The sequence below is a fragment of the Petaurus breviceps genome, unplaced genomic scaffold (assembly GCF_028583685.1).
Source record: "Petaurus breviceps papuanus isolate PSGF00001 unplaced genomic scaffold, PetGlider_PUasm1.0 38, whole genome shotgun sequence".
Taxonomy (NCBI): domain Eukaryota; kingdom Metazoa; phylum Chordata; class Mammalia; order Diprotodontia; family Petauridae; genus Petaurus; species Petaurus breviceps.
The window spans coordinates 30326104-30345787 of NW_027186304.1; the positions used below are offsets into that span (position 1 = coordinate 30326104).

The 19684-nt window shown below is 39.3% G+C and overlaps 1 protein-coding gene across 8 annotated transcripts in view; it reads left to right on the top strand.

The window, feature by feature from the left end:
• DLGAP1 (DLG associated protein 1) overlaps nucleotides 1-19684 on the top strand; it is a 1177715-nt gene that overhangs the window by 920634 nt on the left and 237397 nt on the right. For all 8 annotated transcript variants that reach the window (XM_069099693.1, XM_069099694.1, XM_069099695.1 and 5 more), the window contains one exon: nucleotides 2201-2441. In XM_069099693.1, the coding sequence (XP_068955794.1) occupies nucleotides 2201-2441 (241 nt within the window). The remainder of the gene's footprint in view (nucleotides 1-2200; nucleotides 2442-19684) is intronic.

The following is a 19684-nucleotide window of genomic DNA, read 5'->3' on the forward strand; positions in this document are numbered from 1 at the left end:
GAGCCCTTCTCCCAAAATGGTGACTTGTCCAAATCAAATGTCTCCCACACCTGGAGATGACAAAATATGTGCTGCGCGATTTCACGAGGAACCAGCATCTGAGGGTTCTGAAATATTTGGTGGAGGGAGAGAACAATATCTGGGACCACAAGATCACTGAGCGTTCAGCCTCTTTCTATCAAGAGGTTTCTAATTATGTGCCTTCCTTTAAAGTATGAAAATGGTTACCCCTGCTTTTCATAGAATCCTAGAATTTGAGAGTTGGAAAGAACTTCAGCAACAATTCTAGTCCCAACCCATACACAAAGGAATCTCCATGATGACTTGCCCAACAAGTGGTCATCCAGCCTCTGCTTAAGGAGCTAGTCTAGGGTGGGGCTAATTTCCCCTTTTCAAGTGGAGTCACCTAAATATTCAGAATCAAAGAGGTTTTCCTAAGTTTGCATTATTTATTGTGGTTTGTCCTTCCTTCTTCAAGAGGACCAATGATGGTCAGGAAGGTGATGTCTTGATTTGCACGTAAAGTGGATCTAAGTGAGGCAGAGCTGTGCAAAGTCTGTGGTATCACTCTGTACTACAGGGTCATCTGAGTCCAGTGGCAAGACATAGATCAGGATGACCCCAGAAGCAGTGGGAGACCTTGGACTTTTTTTTTTTCTCTTCCCTATTTATTTTTCTATCACTTAAAAAAAAACTGGGACAATTAACTCTTTTGTCCCATGCAGCTTCATTTATGATTTTTTGAAATAGAGCACTGGAAAACCAGGTTTTGATAAAGTCCATTAGTATTCAAATGAAGTTACATGACCATACCTTAAACCCAAATCACTCTGACTCAGGTAATAGGTCCCAGCCCAAGCCTCATCTGGTATTTGTTTGGGCTTTGATAGCTCAGAATGAGTGTTAATACCAATTGTTTCTGTTCTGGTCAGAAACTCCCAACTGGGTCTTCCCCTCCCAGTTTGATTTTTTTTTTTTTTTTGATTACGAAAACTAGACCATCTTTTGCCTCATTTCTTACCTAGCCTCTAAACCGGTGTTGCCTCAGATAAACTGAGACCTAGGAAAGGCCTTAGCTTAAAAAGGCTAAGGTCTCTCACTACATCTGGGGCCATAGGCAGTCATCCTGATCTATGTCTTGCCACTGGACTCAGATAATCCTGGAGTAGAGAGTGAGGCTGATGACTTTGGATAACTCTGCCTCACTTAAATCCAATTCAATTGCAAGTAAAAACATTGCCCTCCTGGTGTCATTGGTCCTCTTTGAGAATGAAGGACAAACAGCAAATTTGCATAATAAATTCAAAGATTCAGGTCTTGTCATCTATCCTTAGTCACCAAGAAAGTCAAGTTGAAGATCTATGTAAATGCCTCCACCTTCCTGAATGTATGTGTCTGTAGATAAGAAAATGCTACATGAAGCTCAATCCATCTTTTTGAACTGGTGTCAGACAATGTGGTGAAGTGCAGAAAATGTCTTGCTGGGCCCCATTTCAATGCCCCACTTTCCTCACCTTTCATCCTCACTGATACTTCAAGGAGAATATTCTATTTAAAACTTTTAATTTACCTAAAGGGTAATTTAGTTTTTCATGATTCTCCCTATGAAATTTCCTATGCTTGCAGTTGTGTTGTGTACCTAGAATTTATCAAAAGCACATGGTATAGCATCAACTCTCCCTTTAAATGTAATAAATAAATGAATGAATGAATGAATGAATAAATAATCCCATTAAATATCCCTTGTGTCTATCTCTCCCTCACCTCCTTTCTCTACTATCCTTTCTTCAATCTCTTCTTCCTCTTCTTTTCCCTTCATCCTCTCTCCTTTTTACATTCTTCCATTTCAGTTCAGTTTTTAAGGGATCTATAATTTCATTAGTACTCTCCCCACATTAATACTCCCTCTGAACTTTAGTTGACAGTCTTCATGGGCTGATGTGACCAAAAAAATTCATTAGTTGGTAGACAACTGCATGGTTGAACAGCTTCTCTGAATGTCACTTAGCCTTGTCCTGGGACACTAGACTCACACTCACAACCTTTCCAGATGGTAGAACCTGCTAGAGCTGGATTTCTGATGGTATGGACTTGAGGGTCTGTCCCACACCACAAAGTGGCATTGGAGTAGAATTCAAATGGATGTCTCCACCCTCTTGTGCCTCCTAAACTAAAGAAAATATTCTCTCTTCTTCTGCAGGTGAGCGAGATGGAAGTCAATGGTCAGTTTGAGTCTGTGTGTGAGTCTGTGTTCAGTGAACTGGAATCTCAGGCTGTAGAAGCCTTGGACCTGCCAATGCCAGGATGTTTCCGCATGAGGAGCCATAGCTACGTGAGGGCTATTGAGAAGGGCTGTTCCCAGGATGATGAATGTGTGTCCTTGAGGTCTTCATCACCACCCCGAACAACCACCACCGTGAGGACCATTCAGAGCAGCACTGGTAAGGAACAAGGGGACAGAGTGGGCGTCAGTTCAAAGATGACTGATTAATTGATTGACTGACTGATTACCTCACAAGGCTGGTGAGGCAAATTCATAGAACTCCAGACTAGAAGACATAACTTAGAAACGTAGTGCCTGGGATGCACTTGGACTCTTTACCAACACCCACTTGTGCTGGTAAAATATAGTATTTGTCCAAATGACCTCAATAGCTGGAATTTTTGCTTGGGATCATTTCCATTTTTTTTAAAATAAATCCCTTCCTCCAAAAGAGATGCTGGTGCCAAAACATCAGTCCTCAGTCTATCTCCCCTTCCCCCTCTGACTCCTTTAACCCTCACTGCCCACTCCAATCACAGCAGCAAAGCTAGGGTGAAAGGGTTAGCAGACTAGTGTATGTGGGAAGGTCTTTCAAAATTCTGCAAATATAATTCATGCCTGTTAACAAGAGTTGACAGTGCCAATCCCTCAATTCCATCTTTGATTTGGGTAGAAAAAAAATGAAGAGGGTCACCTAAATGTGTGGGTCTGTTTTGCTTGATTGTGCTTCTTTGTTATAAGAATTGTGTCGTTGTTTTCTAATTGGGGAGAAAAAGCTAGAGGGATTTAAAAACAAATTAATTCAATAATAACCACCTTAGGGGTGTTATGCTTTCATACACGTGACCCTTTGACTTTATGTTTTCTTTCACAAAATGTCAATGTTATTTTGTTCTCTGGATATAAAAGACTTAATCAGAACTCGATAGAACCAAATAGGTGGACTGTGAAACAAGAACTATAAATGATAAAGGAATTTTGTTCCTGAGTGTTGTAGTTTTCATTTTATTATGACAGAAGGCAGATTCATTTTTAGTATTATTTTATTTAAAAGCATCTGATCTCATTTAAAAAATAAAAAAGGTCCTCTCCTTTCTCACTATCTGACATCCAGGTGATAACTATTAAACTGTATTTTTTTTTTTTTGATAGTTCTTAGCCACTGAGGCCATAAAAGGAGCTTAGCTGGTTACTATGACTCCTGAGCCCACGACGGGAAGGGAGCCATGGGTTATGTATGGACACATTGGAAGTCTGTGTGTTTGTTTATGTAACACATGGTTTCCCAAAAGAAAATCTACCACGTCTTAACTAGACTTACCTTATTATTGAATCCCTGGTAACTTAGATGGGGAGTAACATTGTACAGGAGAACACACCAGGAGCTGAGAGAACTAATAAATGATCTAGAAGGAGAGGTTCAGAGCCAGAACATTGCATTATTTGCTATGACAATTTCATTAATTATCTCTATTCATCACTCTGTCTAGAATCTTCTGTGGGCTTGAAAAATAGTATATTGATGAACCTAAATAAACTATTATGCAATTAGAAAGACTCAGGATTAAAGGTGTACTTGATGAAGCCTAAGGAGATTAGATACTGGGAGTTCCTTCATCCTGTACCAATATAAACCTAAGGTGTTGGATCAGAAGGCTTCTGACTGTAGTTAGGGTTAGCTGTTGCCAATGATTTCTGCAAGATCTCATACAGTATTTTAGGGTGGCAACCAGACAATCATTTTTGACAACGATCCTGGCTTGGCAGGAGGATTGTCAGAGAGCAAATGGTCAACAGCAGGCCCACTGGTCAAAGGGCATGTAACCTCTTTGTTCAGCAGAAAAAAATGTGGCCTGGACCTCCACAGACGATTGAGTTCATTCCTGACATTGATGGGTGCAGATGCACATTTTTGTTCTCTAGGGGAATTCAGAGGCAAGAACCACAAAAGTCATTTCCAAGCAAAACAAGACTCATTTACAAAAAGGAAAAGTAAAAAACTAAACCATTCCTGGGCATATTTGTGCACATATGTTTGTTTGTTCAGTAAATGTGGTCTCAGAGGCTTAAGAGTTACTGCTATTCCAGTATAACTGTTCCATCCCCTTACCCTACAGCAATGTTCTCCCCACATCTCTGTCTATACCCTTCCGTAAGGCTCCTATTGCATTCTACTAGTGCTCTCTTTTTTTTTACTCTTTCCCAGGGACTCTGCATCAGTGTCTTCCTGTGTCTCTCATTCCCAGGACCAACATTCATGGCTGGGTCCAGATAGAGCCTGGATTTCCTAGGGCTCCTGATATGAAAAGTAGCCATAAGGACTGAGCAGGGCCTGAAAGTAGGATCTCTGCTCCTTTCACTAGACATTAAGGGTTTGACTGCATCTGGACTAGGACACTAGGAGGTAGAAGATGAAATTAATTAAAGGAATACAAAGGTGACTTCATCACTTACACCACATGATTCACGCCTTTGGTAACAAGCCGTGAGGCCAGACTTGCTTGAAGCTCTGTTCTAAGACCTGAAGCCCTAGGTAAGGCTAGACAGGATTTGGATGCATCTGAGGTGTGTAAGAAGGCAATAGCCCATGCAAATCCTCACCTGTACATTCATTGATGGAAGGGTGATGAAGCACAACTCTTGTGGACTTAGGGATAACTCTCACCCTGAATATTCTCATCATATGTACACACCTTAGTCTCTTCTGCAACTGTGTGATTCCGGGGGGGGGAAGCACTAGAAAACAAAGTATATTTAATCTACATATTAAGGAACAGGCACTTATAATCTAATCAGACATTTGGGCTATAATTCAGATGTCACTCAATCATAGCATTTCTATTCCATGAACCACCCAAAAAGAGCCCTTTCTTATGACAGTTTCCATGAATTTCTAAAGAATTTCTTCATATGCATGTCTAGTAATTGTGAAGAAATTTGGTCGGTTGGTTGTTGTCGGTTCTTGAAAAGGATAAAAATGACATCACTATATTGGGGTCAATATACAGTGTGTTTGACTGTGGCTGATCAGAATGTGATCAGCTCAGAATGATCAGAATGTGACAAGCTCAGAATGCTGAATTGAAAGCATGTGCTACAGTTGGGACAATCAAGTCTTAATTATTCCACAACTCACTAGCTGTATGGCATTGGGTAAGTCCCTTTGTTTCTCTGATCCTAAGTTTTTTCATATACACATGAAATGGGATGGATGCCCTTACCTTCCCCTATAGGACTGTTGTGAGGAAAGTACTCTCTGTAAACCCAAAACACTAAGGTTATTCTGACCCAGGTCATTTGTCTTATTCATCTATTAGTCTCCTGCCTAAACCCTCTCCAATACAAAGTTCTATTTTTATCATTCCCTGAAGTTCAGTGAAAAGCCCAAAAAATACATAAATGGGCTTCAGGTCCTACTTATTCCCTGAAACGAGTGCTCATCTATTAAAAGAGGGAAATGCTTTTACTCTTTCCTACATTGGTTTTTGTTTTTGTTTTTCTATCCTATGCACAAGTCTCAATCTCTTCAAGGTTTAGCAGGGGCTTAATGATGATGTCCCCTTTGGATATCTTTCCTCCCTCCACATTCATTTATTTCCTATTTTATGTCTTATTTGTCCTGACCTATTCTTACTCTTCTTTTGTCAAACTAACGCTCTCTTCTTCTACCAATGCCCCTACAGCAGTTAAAACTCCCCCTTAGAGCTATCTACGTTCTATGTTCTTTAACCTTGATCTTTTTGGCAATTATCTGTTCCAATATCCTGAAAAAATGGGCTTTTCAACCTCTCTATTGACTTGCTCATCTCCTCCAACTAGAAAAATATAACCAACAAAAAGTATACAAGGGCAGAGAAATATTTTGATAATGACTATTTATTCCATGCCAGCTCATACTGGCTCAAGAGAGCTTATTGTTAAATTTCCTATGTGAGCATTTGTACCTCAGAAATCAACAAACACTACAAATCGGAGGGCTTGATTTATTGCTTTGTTGATTAAGAGAGAAGAGAATGTTAATAATGCAGATTAAACTTTAAAAGTTGTCAATCGTGCTTTTTTTGGGAGGAGGGGAGGAGCCGGTTGTCAAACATTTGCCAGAATATCACTGATGAGAGTTCACTTTTATATAGCATCTGTTTAGCTTACAAAGTGCTTACCTTTAAAAAAAAAAAAAAAGAAATTGGGGCTAAGTAACTTGCTTAAGGTTACACAGCCAGGTGTTTCTGGGTGGGTGCTAAGTGTCTGAGCCCGAATTCGATCCCAGGTCATCCTGACTCTGGGGCTCTTACTCGATGTGCTTACCTTTCAACAACGCTAAAAGAAGGTAGTACAAGAAGTAGTATTTCTTATTTTATTGCTGAAAAAATTGAGGTTCAGGGAGGTAATGACTTGCCCACTGTTGTTGGACTAATCAAGATTCAACTTCAAATTTTGTAAGTTATTGAACAGAGGAAAAGGGCTAGATCTGGAGTCAGAGGACCTGAGTTTATCTCTTCTACTTACCAGTTGTGACCTTGGGTAAGTCATTTACCATCTCTAGGACTCAGTTTCCTCTTCTATAAAATAAGAGTATTGACCTAGATAGCCTCTGAAGTCCTTTTCTGCTCAAGATCTATAATCCTGTGGCTCAAAGTTTAGGGTTTTTTTCACTATAAAATTCCATCTCTCATGATATAAGTTCTAAATTAGCCTTTTGAACCCCTCAGCTAATATCAGGTGAATGAGAATTTAAGAGCATTCCATTTAGGTATGAGCAAATTAAGAGCTGGATTGGAAAATTAATTACCACTATACTTGCTTTGATTTATTTGCTTTCTGACTTAACGTTAACTGTATTTAATAGAATCACACATTCTCCCTGGGCCTAAAATCAGCTTTCAGCATGAGAATCCGACTTCCCAACACATCTCCCACTTTCCCTAGTTGCCAAAGTAATTTTTTCAGAGCTTTTTCTATTCATTCAATTAGTATTTATTGAGTGCCTAAATAAGACATATTCTGGATAAGACTCTATAGGCCCTTTTATGATAAAGCATATTGCTTTAAGTGTTGCCTCTGTGATCTCATAACTGCTTATTAAGAAAATCATTAGAAAGTATTTAAAGTAAAAGTACAATTTCTGCTCTAGAAAAAAATGAAAGGGAGGAAACTGAAAAAGTTACCACAATACTTTAATACTTCAAGGATCTGTGGTTTCCCAGTATGGGCAATTTCCTCCATCAGTGCAGATTACAATCCTTTTATGCCTCAGTCAATAATTTAAAGAGTTATTTTGGGGAGGGAGAGAGAAAATTTGGAGCTCAATTTTTAAAAATATGTTAAAGATTACTCTTACATGTAATAGGGAAAAATATAAATTATATTTTTTCAAAGAAAAAAATAAAGAATTATTTTGGCTGGAAAAAGAACAACAACTTTTTGACCAAGAGACTTCCCACAACTTAGCTAGGCTGGTCCTTGAACAGCAGACATTCAGTCCATTACCCAAGCCATGCTTGGAGTCTTTTCCACTTGGTAGAATCTACAAGAGACTTTACATACTGTCTGACCCATAGTAAACACTTAATAAATACTTGTTGACTGACTTTGCTGATAGAACAGCAACAATAATAATAATTAGCATTCATATTCACTTTAAAGTTTGCAACACCCTTTATAAGTATTATCTCATTCAATCGTTATAACAACCCAGGGAGGTAAGCACTCTTGTTATCATCCTCATTTTACAGATGAGAAAACAAAGGTAGAAGAGTTTAAGTGACTTGCCCAAGGTCATACAGCTAGTAAATGTCTGAGCCTACATTTGGATTCAAGTCTTCCTGACTCCAGGGCTAATACTGCAGCCATTGTGCCACCCACTTGCCTTCTTCAAGAAATGAAGGTCAACTCCAAGGCATAATGAAACAGAAGACTAGAGCTGTGGGGGAAGGAATGACTCCATTGACTGCAAATAGAGAAAATACTTTTTGTCTCCATTTTTTGAAAGTTTTAGGTAAAAGTGGAGCATGGAGACTGACTTGTACCTGCTTCTCTTAGACAATAGTATGACCAAAATGGAAAAAACATGGACTCTGGGGTAAGAAGACAGGGATAGGGATGGGGATAGTCAATAAAATGATTTCTGATTTATTTTGAAAATGCAACTATTAAATTTATCCAGTTCTCTCAGGAAGTAGTATTACATTTTGGTACAATGGAAAGAATACTGACTCTTGAGAGTAACTGAGCTAATACCAGCTGAAATCTTGCCTTTCTGCCTTGGACAAGTCACTTAACCTCTGCTACCCAAAATGGAAATTTCCTCTGCCCATTAAAATTCTAATCTTTTTATACCTCAGTTGATGGCTTAAAGAATTATTCTGAAGGGGGGGAAAGGGTGTCTCCTACATTTGGCATAATTCTATTTGGGAAGAAAAAAAAAGTCATTCTTCAGTTAGACATATTGACAGAGCTGTACACAAAAAGGGTATCTGATAGCAGCATCTGACTAGAAAAAGGACTCCGAATGCAGCCCATGGGCAGAGGCCCCTGTGTTCTCCTTGTTAGGCAAGGCATTTCTGCTTCCTGGACCTCAGTTTCAGCCCCTCAGCTTATTGAGGAGGTTGAACTAGATGGTCTCAGAGGTTCCTTCCAGATATGGAACCATGATGTTCTGGTCCATTCAAATTTACTTTAGTAAACCTAACATTAATGAAATATGCAAATGAAGCTAAATACATTTAAACTGTGAGAGCATTTCATTCTTTCTTTCTTCCCTAAATCCTTGCTTTCTGACAGCTAACATATTTATCTAACATAATTTTATCTAGGTAAAATTACTTATTATTATACTTATAAGCCCCTTACCCCTCCCTCCTCCCATAGACATTTTTTTAAGTCATAATGGGAGGGAATCTTAGAAAGAATATCTAACAACTTTATACCAAATGATACTTTATACACCATGGAAATCATTCTGTTTAATAATTATTTCCAGGGTGATGGTACTTTTAGAAGCAATATGATTTTCTAAAGCATAAGTGAACTCGTTTACTGCATATTGCTTTTTTAAGGGTTGCCTCTAATTACTTATTAAGAAAATCATTCAAAAGCATTTAAAGTAAAAGTACAATTTCCCTCACTCTCTTTCCACAGATGACTGCAGAAGGCAAACAAAGAGAGGGTAGGGAAAGACATTCTTTGTCACTCACTTAGTGTGGACAACCTATATGTGAGCACACATGCAGGGCCCCTGCCCACAGGCCGAACACAGAGTCTGTTCTCTAGTCAATAGCTTAAGGATGCTGTTTTCAAGTGCCTTGCTGTGTACAGCTCTGTCAATTTCTCTAATAGAAGACACGTTTTTTCTTCCCAAAAGGAAATGTCTTCTCTGTTATTCCTGCTTGGCAAGACTACCTGCTCCCCCACAACAACAGCCAAGTCTGGTTACTTATTTATTGCTCATTCAAGCAAAAACAGTCACACAAAATATCATTTAATGACAGAGCTTTAGTCTCTCGATCTCCATCCAAAAGTCTATTTGCAGAAGTCAAGTAGGTTTTGACTTAGATAAAAACAAATATCCAAAGGGGAAAAAAATCCAAGAACTTGGTTATCTTATCAACTACATTACAAATAACTTACACTTTATAGCACTTTATCATTTCTAGAACACTCAGACATTGAAAATCACAAGAGCTCGGAGAGATAGTGAGGTCTTTTCTTACTGTCTCCAATTTTCAGATGAGGAAACTGAGCCCAGGGACTTAAGTGACTTGTCATACATAATCCAGTTATCTAGTGGCAGAGAGAGAACTAAAACCATTAGAGCACTATAAGGGGATCAAACTGAGCAGTCTGTGCAACATGGGTTTGCAAGGAAAAACCAAATGATGTCAGTAAAAGAGAACATTGCCCTACGAGATTTTAAAACAAATTGAAAATCCATTCCATTTATTAGTTGTTCTCTTACTTCAAGCAACTACCGAGGTCAAAAGCACAAATAAAATCCAAAAATAATTTGAAAAAGTCCATTTTAGCCTACAATTTCAACCAATCAAAAAGGATTTTGAAGCAGTTTGGTAATAAAGAGTTGGCCTCAGAGTCAAGAAGGGGCCTCAGGTTTACATCCTGCCCCTGCCATAAAGTGGCTCCATGACCCTGAACAAGTCATGAAACCTCTAGTGCTCTAGGCCAGTGGAATCAAACTCAAACAGAAACAAAGCTGGTAAAGTAAGGATGCCTGCGGGCTGCATATTGGCTTAGAAAGCCACACATTAACATGCTTTTGTGTATTTTTATGTGTGTTGTTAAATATTTCCCAATTGCATTTTAATTTGTTTCAGCAGCATTAGGGAACACTGAGGGTCACATCTGGCTCATACACCTCTGCTCTAGGTAACTGTCTAATAATACAAGTTGTGAAGATATTGGCCTGTGTTACTAGAGAGAGCTCCTCACGTCAATGAAACCACAGGACCTGTCTCAATGCCTGGGTCCTAGGGCCGAGGGTTACAAAGACAGCCCCTTCCAAATATTTTTTCCAGCATTACTAACAAGTAAGCTTCTTGTTATTCAGTAGTGACCCACTCTTCATGACCCATTTGGGGTTCACTTGGAGTGGTTTAGCATTTCCTTCTTCAACTCATTTTACAAATGAGGAAACTGAGGCAAATAGGGCTAACTGACTTGGCCGGAACCACTAAGCTAGAAAGTGTCTGAGGCCAGATTTGAATTCAGAAACGTGAGTCTTCCTGATTCGAAGCCTTGCAGTTTATAAGTAAGCAGCAGACTGATAATTTGGCCTTTATCTCTTCTCTCTTTAGCCAGTTGGCTACAGAAGGAGCCTAAGGCCAATGTAAAATCACAGGTGGAAACATATCTTAAGGCTCTTTAGTGCTCAACTAGTCCCCTCATTTTGTATACAAAGAACCCAAGATTAAGTGACTCATCCAGGGTCTCATAGCTAGTTAGTGACAAAGTCAAGATCAGAACCCATAGAGAAAATTTCCCTCCACCTCTCTTCTTTGGTCTTCATCTCATTCTCAACTAATTAATTAGATCGTTTACAGTGTGTGTATGTGTGTGTGAGTGTTTGTGGTTCCCCTTCACAGAAATTTTACGGGAAAGATTTTGGATACCTTCAATTAGTATTAGCCTCTCTAGTATTCAGCTTCCCACTTCGGGTTAGCACTATTTGCTCACAATAAGCTTGGAGTTTAATTTTTTAAAAATAGACATAGGTATATTTCACAAAACTGTTTTATAGCTACATCTCTCCCATCTCATACTAACACAGTTGGTTTTAAACTGTACCCGTTTCTTTGCCATTTATTGATGTTCCATTAACCTGAAAGATGTCAGTGGGAAAATAAAATCTAGTTTCAGGGTGGCTAGGTGGCACAGTGAATAGAGCACTGGCCCTGGAGTCAGGAGGACCTGAGTTCATATCCAGCCTCAGACACTTAATACTTACTAGCCATGTGACCTTGGGCAACTCACTCAACCCCAATTGCCTGCCCCTCCCCCCTCCAAAAAGCAAAAGCAAAAACAAAGAAAAAGAAAAAAAAGAAAATCTCGTTTCAAGTCCCTTCTCCCTGGGCTGTCACCCAGTTTTCAATGATTTCTATTTGAGATTGTGGGCAAAATACTAAATAATTTAACTGGCAGTAGAAAAATGCAAAGGTCTGAAATCGTTAAACATGGAACAAAACTGTACGAGCCTAGAAATAAAAGCAGTTTTTATTTATAGAAGGTTTTTCATTCTCAAGGTACTCCATAGTTGTACTAATACTTGGTTAATCTTTTAACCAATATTACATCCCTTGGATGTGGCAAAACAGTGCCTTCCATAAGAAAAATCAACTCTGAACCAGCTACATGCTTCTGGGGGATGTCTCAACCTCAGTGTCGTGCTGTCAACCAATCCTAGTCAGGACTTTTTTTTAACCTCTTACCAGTCTTATGCCTTTACATAGTATACTTTCTTGAGAATATAGATTCTTTGAGGGACCTGGGATTTTATATGGGTTCTTCTCTCAACTGGTGCAGATTGGAGCCCAAAGGCAAAGGAGAATTGTGAGTAAGCAGCAGCCTTATTTCCTGTGAGATCCATCTATTGGCAAAAGTAGCATACAGTATGTCAAAAGGAGGTGGACCAGTCACGAATCCATAGCAAAGGATAATCAAGGGGGCAGCCTAAATGCTGCAATGGAACCTGTGCATTTTTAAATGACCTAGAGGAACACCATCATATTGGGTGTATCTCCCCTCTATTTAACCAATTCCAGTGGCTTTTTATTGACTTTAGGATAAAATATAAACTTCTCAGTTTAATTTTTAAAGTGTTGCACAGGCTGTCAGTGACTGTCCTAAAGGGTTCTTGCACTGAGGAGTCAGGCCTCCAAAGCATTGTTACTCTTGGTTCTTCAGGGTCCCAGGGGAAGGGAGTGGTCATTCTAATGACTCATGAGCCCCCATTGATCATTATTCTGTCAGACTCAATTAGCCTTTAGAAAGAGGTATTTACTATTATGCTATTAGTGTGATAGCAAGAACAATTGGTCCATAACATCTCCCCAGATCTATGATACACTCTTTCATGGTATTTAAAGGGTTCAGGGGAAGGTAGACTCAAGATTAGAGAGGAAAAGTGGCAAAGATGTGACCCACAGCTTCTGGAAGTTCTTTTGCTAGAGTCCTCAACATGTTTCCCAGTAGGGTAGTTTTCTGCTGGGCTTTTGGTAGACCTGTGAATCTATGTCAAGTTTGTCCCTGGCTCCCAATACAAACACTGCTGTCAGCTTTTCCAGGATACCAATGGGGAGACAGAAAATCCTAAAAATTCACTGTCTTCTAGTCCAGGGGGTGAGGAGGCAAGATACTCTCCCTCAGGGGTTTTGCAGAAACTCCCTGCTGGCATGTGCCAGAACTGGCTTGCTATATTATAGATGACCCAAGGGTTCAAACAAGTTTCTTCAGCCTGAGTACACTTCCTGCAATTCGATCCAGTTGATTAAGAACTTTTCCCACTTAGTCTCAAGTTTTTTGATTGACATACCTTGTTTAGGTATCACTTAAATGAAGATGATTTGGTTAATTTACTCAAACGTTTCAGGTAGCACAGCGAGTAAGAGCACCAGCTCCAGTGTCAGGATGACCTGGGGATCGAATCCCAGGCTCAGACACTTAACACCCACCCAGAAACACCTGGTCATGTAACCTTGAGCAAATTACTTAACCCCTATTGCTTAAAAAAAAAAAAAAACCTTACACAGCATGGCCTCACTCTATCTTTCCAGACTCATTGAACATTATTCCCTCTCAGTACTCCGTGATCCAGCCAGTCTCTCTCTTTGTGTCTCTGTCTGTCTCTCTGTCTCTCTGTCTCTGTCTCTGTCTCTCTCTCTCTCTCTGTCTCTCTCTCTCTGTCTCTCTCTCTGTCTCTCTCTCTCTCTCTCTGTCTCTCTCTCTCTGTCTCTCTGTCTCTCTCTCTCTCTCTCTCTCTCTGTCTCTCTCTGTCTCTGTCTCTCTCTCTCTCTCACACACACACACACAAACTCACTCCTATCCTCCCATCTCTCTAGTTTGCCTGGCCCATTCCATTATGTACTCTCCCTTGCCTCTACTTCATAGAATTCTCTTCCTTTAAAATGCAACTCAAGGAGTGGTTAGGTGGCACAGTGAATAGAGCACTGGCCCTGGAGTCAGGAGGACCAGAGTTCAAATTTGGCCTCAGACACTTAACACACTTACTAGCTGTGTGACCTTGGGCAAGTCACTTAGCCCCAATTTCCCTGCTCTCCCTCCTCCAAAAAAGGCAAAATAAATAAATAAATAAAATGCAGTTCAAGCATGATCTTTTGCATGAAACCTTTCCTGCTTCCCTGCCCCCTCCCAATGATCCCTTATTAATGCCATCCTTCCCAAACTACCTTGTATCTAACTACTCCTTACAAAGTTGTATGTATTCGCTTCATAACACCTTCTTCACAAGATTACTGTAAGGATCAAATGAGACAATGTGTTTTAAAACACTGAGTACAGTCCTGGCACAAGTAGCTGATGTGTAAATTTATTCCCTTTCCCTTCATATTTATGCTGTATATATTTTTATGTGAGGTTGTTATCTCCCTCATTGGAATGTAAGTTCCTTGCAAATAGAAAGTGCCTCACTCTGTTGATTTGTGTCCCTAACACCTCACACAGTGCCTGGCCCATAGTATTATGTATTACTTGTTAATTGGTTGATTGTCTGTGGAGAATCTGTGAAGGAACATGGACAAGAATAGTATAGGATTCTAAGGTATGGATGATGTTTGAGTTGCATGAATAACTATGATCACAGATCCACTCAAGATTCAAAGTGTTACTGAACACCTACTATGTGTCCTGCCCTGTTTTAGCTCCAGAGTCCTTGCCCGTGATAGAAAAGATGGAACTTGAACTGAGCTCTAAAATATGATCAGTATCGGTCAATGTAGAAAGGGGTGGGGGTATTGTAAACTGGTAAAAGAGCTTCATCAGAGGTTCAGATATAGAAATAAACATGGAATGTTAGGGAAACAGTCAAGAGTCTCAGCTAACTGATGATGAGTAGGACACTCTCAAATAAAATATTCACAATCAGACATCTGTTTGTGTCTCAGGGAAAATTGGGAATTCCCTAAAAGCCACAGATTCTTCAGACTTCATTAACATCGCTGGTTTCTTGTTTTAGACTGTAATCTAGTCAATCTGAGTTGGCCTTATTCCTAAACTAGGTATCTTACTCCAAATTCTTTTCCTATGAAAACATACACTGGAAATATGGGCAAAGTTAGGGGCAGCCAGGTAGCACAGCGAGTAAGAGCACCAGCTCCAGCGTCGGGATGACCTGGGGATCGAATCCTGGGCTCAGACACTTAGCACCCACCCAGAAACACCTGGCTGTGTAACCTTGAGCAAGTTACTTAACCCCGATTACTTAAAAAAAAAAAAAAAAGAAATATGGGCAAAGTGTTGGCCTTGAGTTGCAAAAGATTTATGAGACTTTCAGTGCTATGAAGTACTAAAAGGTATTTACTTGACACAAACTTGTTAAAGAAAGACATTACTGTCAATATTTCTCACAGCTTAGGAAGAGGAGTCAATTGTCCAAAAAAGCAATCCAAAATGAACCCAGGTAGAATAGCAAGCTTCTGTTTAACCCCAAGAAAGGGCTATAACTTGCTTCTTAAAAAAAAAAAAAAAGGAGGAAATGACTGACATTTTCTATATTTTTAACTTGGGGAATTGATATTAACTGTATCCAATACAAGTTCCTAGAGAGCAGGTGCTATCTCTTTTTTGTCTGTATCCCACATTCCTGGCACATATATGTGTTTGATATATGGTTGTTGAAAGAATAGATGGATAGATGAATGGATAAGTGAATCTAAACCACTGCTGCCATTGATGTCCTTTGTAAACCTGCTGGTTATGCAGTTGTTGTCTTAAACGAAGGAAAAAGGATTATTGACAGAATTCAGGAGGTAAAATGAATATTAATCAAAACAGATTCTCTTTTAATATGAATATTGTCATTTAAAAGAAAAATCCGTAAAAATGAAAAACCTAACTCCCCAAATCCTAATACTGACTTAAACCAAATTACAAAAGATTTGTTATAGCTCCCTGGAAGTTTCTACCATCCTAATTCTTTAGTGTTGTTCTTTGGAACATTAGGCCATAAACAATGACTTAAAATCTTTAAGCGCCCCTCATTCTGTAGCTTCAACGAGACTCTCAGAGCATGTATCTTGTAAAGAATAGTTGCTTTAAACTTCTGGAATTATTTTCACAGTCTCAGAGATGAATTAGACTATCTAGTCCAGCCTGAATGGACCAATATCCCAAGCAAATGGTTATCTCCCCCATCTTGAACTTTGTTGTTGTTCAGTCATGTCCAATTCTTCTTGACCCCATGGACTATTCTGTCCTCAGGGTTTTCTTAGCAAAGATACTACAGTGATTTACCATTTCCTCCTCCAACAGATTAAGGCAAACAGTGGCTTGCCCAAGATCACCCAGTTAGTAAGTGTCTGAAGCAGGATTTGAACTCAAGTCTTCTTGACTCCAGGCCAAGCACTCTATCCACTGAACCATCTAGCTGTCCCATCTTAAGCCTATTACCTTCCAAAACAACTTATTCCATTTGGGGTAATGACTCATTTGGAAGTTTTTCCTTACAAATTTAAATTTGCCTCTTCTCAGCAGAATGACCTTTCTACATGACAGCCTTTCAAATATTTTTTTTTCTTTTTGGAGGGGGGAAGGCAGGGTATTTGGGGTTAAGTGACTTGCCCAAGGTCACACAGCTAGAAAGTGTTGTGTCTGAGGCCAAATTTGAACTCAGGTCCTCCTGACTCCAGGGCCGGTGCTCTATTTACTGAGCCACCGAGCCTCCCCCAAAACCTTTCAAATATTTAAAGACTTCTATTATGTTCCCTCTAAATTTTCTTTTCTAAAATTATTTATTCAACTAATCCTCAGATAGCATCCTGGTTGCCCTCCTCTGAATGGTCAATAGCTTGTCAATGTCCTTCCTAAATTGTAGTGTCTACAAAGTGGTCTGACCTGAGATGTAACCAGGGTGGACCAACTGGGGCTTAGTCCCACAGAAGAAGATTTACAAGATAGAAATGTTAAAAGTATTGGTCCAATGACTGTATATTTTTAAATATTTTATAGTTATATTTGGAAGATACTTTCAGCAGCAGAGAACCTAGTTAGCAAGAATATTTAGCTAAAGTAGAATGGTATACTTTCTTCCCACAGTGGTTATACTCCAGATAATTTCTCAGTTCCAGCCTCACCCTCCTTATCCTTTGTCCCCAAATAGTGGTTTCTTGGGGAGCCAGGATTTCCTAGTACCGGTGATGTCCCAGGGTCTCTCTCCCATAGTGTGTGGTATCTAGGGTATCTTCCTCCCCCACCACCATAGTTGATTGGAGGGATAATTAGTGCAGTTTGCCCTGGGGTTCCAAATTCCTAGCTATATCTTTGAGTCTGACCAGAGCAAAGTAATGTGGGACAGTACCTCTTTTATTCTGTACATTTATTCCATTCATTGCAGCCCAAGATCACATTAGCATTTTTAACCACAATGTCATTCTTGATTTACATTGACCTTACAAACCACCAAAACTCCTAGATCTTTCCACGTGTATAGCTGTTTTGCCATGTGTATGCCTTTTTACACTTGGGAAATTGACTTTTTTGAACCCAAGTATAGTACTTTTCATTCCCCATAGTAGAATGTAAGTACCATGAGGACAAAGACTATTTCGTCTTTCGCTCTGTAGTCCTAGCACATTGCTTCGCATTCAGCTAGCCCTTAATAAATGACTGAATCAATCAATTGTCCCTATTAAAACTCATCTTTAGAGTCTACCTATTGTTTTATCCTATCAATATCTTTAAAATCCTAACTCCCTGAATGCAGATCAAAGCAAACTATTTGCTCTCCCTCTTTTTTGTTTTATTTCTTCTTTCTAGTGGTTCATTCCACTGCTTATAATCCTTCTTTACAACATGACTACTGTGAAAATGTTTAATATGAATGTATATGTAGAGGCTATATCAGATTGTATGTCATCTTGGGGAAGGAAGAGGTGAGGGAGGGGGAGGAAATTTAAAACTCAAAAGCTTGTGGAACTGAATGTTGAGAACTAACAATAAATTTTAAAAATTATTATCTTAGGAGTGCTTAAAAAGGTATGCCTGTGACAGAAACTTGGTGCCACTTGTGTGGAAAGGATCAACACCTATAGGCCATGCTCACCTACCCAACACCCCCTTGGAGGAGCTCCTCTGCATCCCAGATCCCTGCCATCTACAAATTCATTAAGCATGCTCATGCTATGCTGTCCACATCATTGACAAAAATGTTCATAAATGCAGATCCCTGGGGACCGTCCTCCAAGCTGACTCCAAGCCATTTCAGCACCATGAAATTTCAGAAAGAATTCTGAGCTCCAGAACTACTATGGACAAACAAGCGCTCTGATTTTACAGTTAGATACACATAAGAAAACTAAGAAAGGTCTATCTGTACTCAAGGCACTATGATTTCTACATCCAACCTAACCCCATGTTTCAGAAACTCTGTCAGTTAAAATAACCTAAGTTATCAGAAGTAAGTCAGGTTTGGCGAAGGGGAGGCAGAAGGAGAAGGGAACAAGCATTGCTATAGTGCCTACTATCTTCCAGGTGCTGTGCAAAGCACTTTGCAAATATTATCTCATTTGATCTTTATGACAACTCTGTACCATAATTATTCCCATTTTACAGTTGAGTAAATTGAGGCAAACAGATTAAGTGACTTGCATAAGATCACAGATCAAGTGTCTGAAGTTGGATTTAAACTCAGGTCTTCCAAACTCCAAGCCCTGTTCTTTATCCAACTGAACAACCTAACATCAAGCATATTAAGTGATTTTAACATTAAATCTTAATTTAATTTTTAAATCATAGGATCATAGATTTAGAACTAGAAGAAACCATGGAATCCATCCCCTCATTTTACCAGTGAGGAAACTGAGACATAGAGGAGTGAAAGCTGTTGCTCAGTGTCACATGTCTAGTAAGTATATAAGACAGAATTTCAGCCTTTCTGACTCCAAGTCCAAGGCCTTATCCACTATTAAACCCCTCCCTCATGAAATAAAGTTCTCTAGTTAAATAATCTAGATGGATAATCAGTATTTTGGTTATGTAACAGGAGGTGATTGCTAAGATATTTCTTTGTCATCTTGCTAAAGAGAAAAATATTTATATGGCACCTTCACTACATCCTTGAATCTTCTTGAAATTCTGCTTTCAAAGGATTCAAAGAAACTAGATCTTCTCTTTCTTCCTCTTCTGTGGTCATGGCAGGTGATGTGTTTTTGTCGATTTTCCACTTCATTCTTTTCCCCTTGGGATGTCAGAGGCAATTAATTTGCAAACCACAGTTGCAGGTGGTTTTGGTAAAGAAGGGAGTCTAGGCTAAAGGAATGAAGGCCCAGAAAACCAGCTTATGATGTCCTTAAAAAACATAAATCCATGCTTTTGTAGTTCTTGTCCCAATGAAAACCTAAATCTCAGCGGCAAGCTTTCAACTTTTACCTGTCTCACTGCCAGAAAACTCCCCAAGCAATTATGGAAAGAGGAGAAGGTTTATGCCTCAGCCTGATCTCTTATAAAAAGTCTATGCCATCTGTCTTTATGCTTTAGTCTTTTTTCCTTTAGAAAAAAAATAGCAGAATGAATCAAAGAATAGTTTGTAGAACTTAAGCTGTGAGAAGTCACTTCGAGTAATCATCACTGTTATTCGTTAAGCTAGAAGGTGATGTTGTCAAATATAAACCAGCTACTTTTGGGGGGGAGGGGGAGTTTAAGAGGTTTTCTCTAGAGCAGAGGTGTCACAAAAGCAAAGCA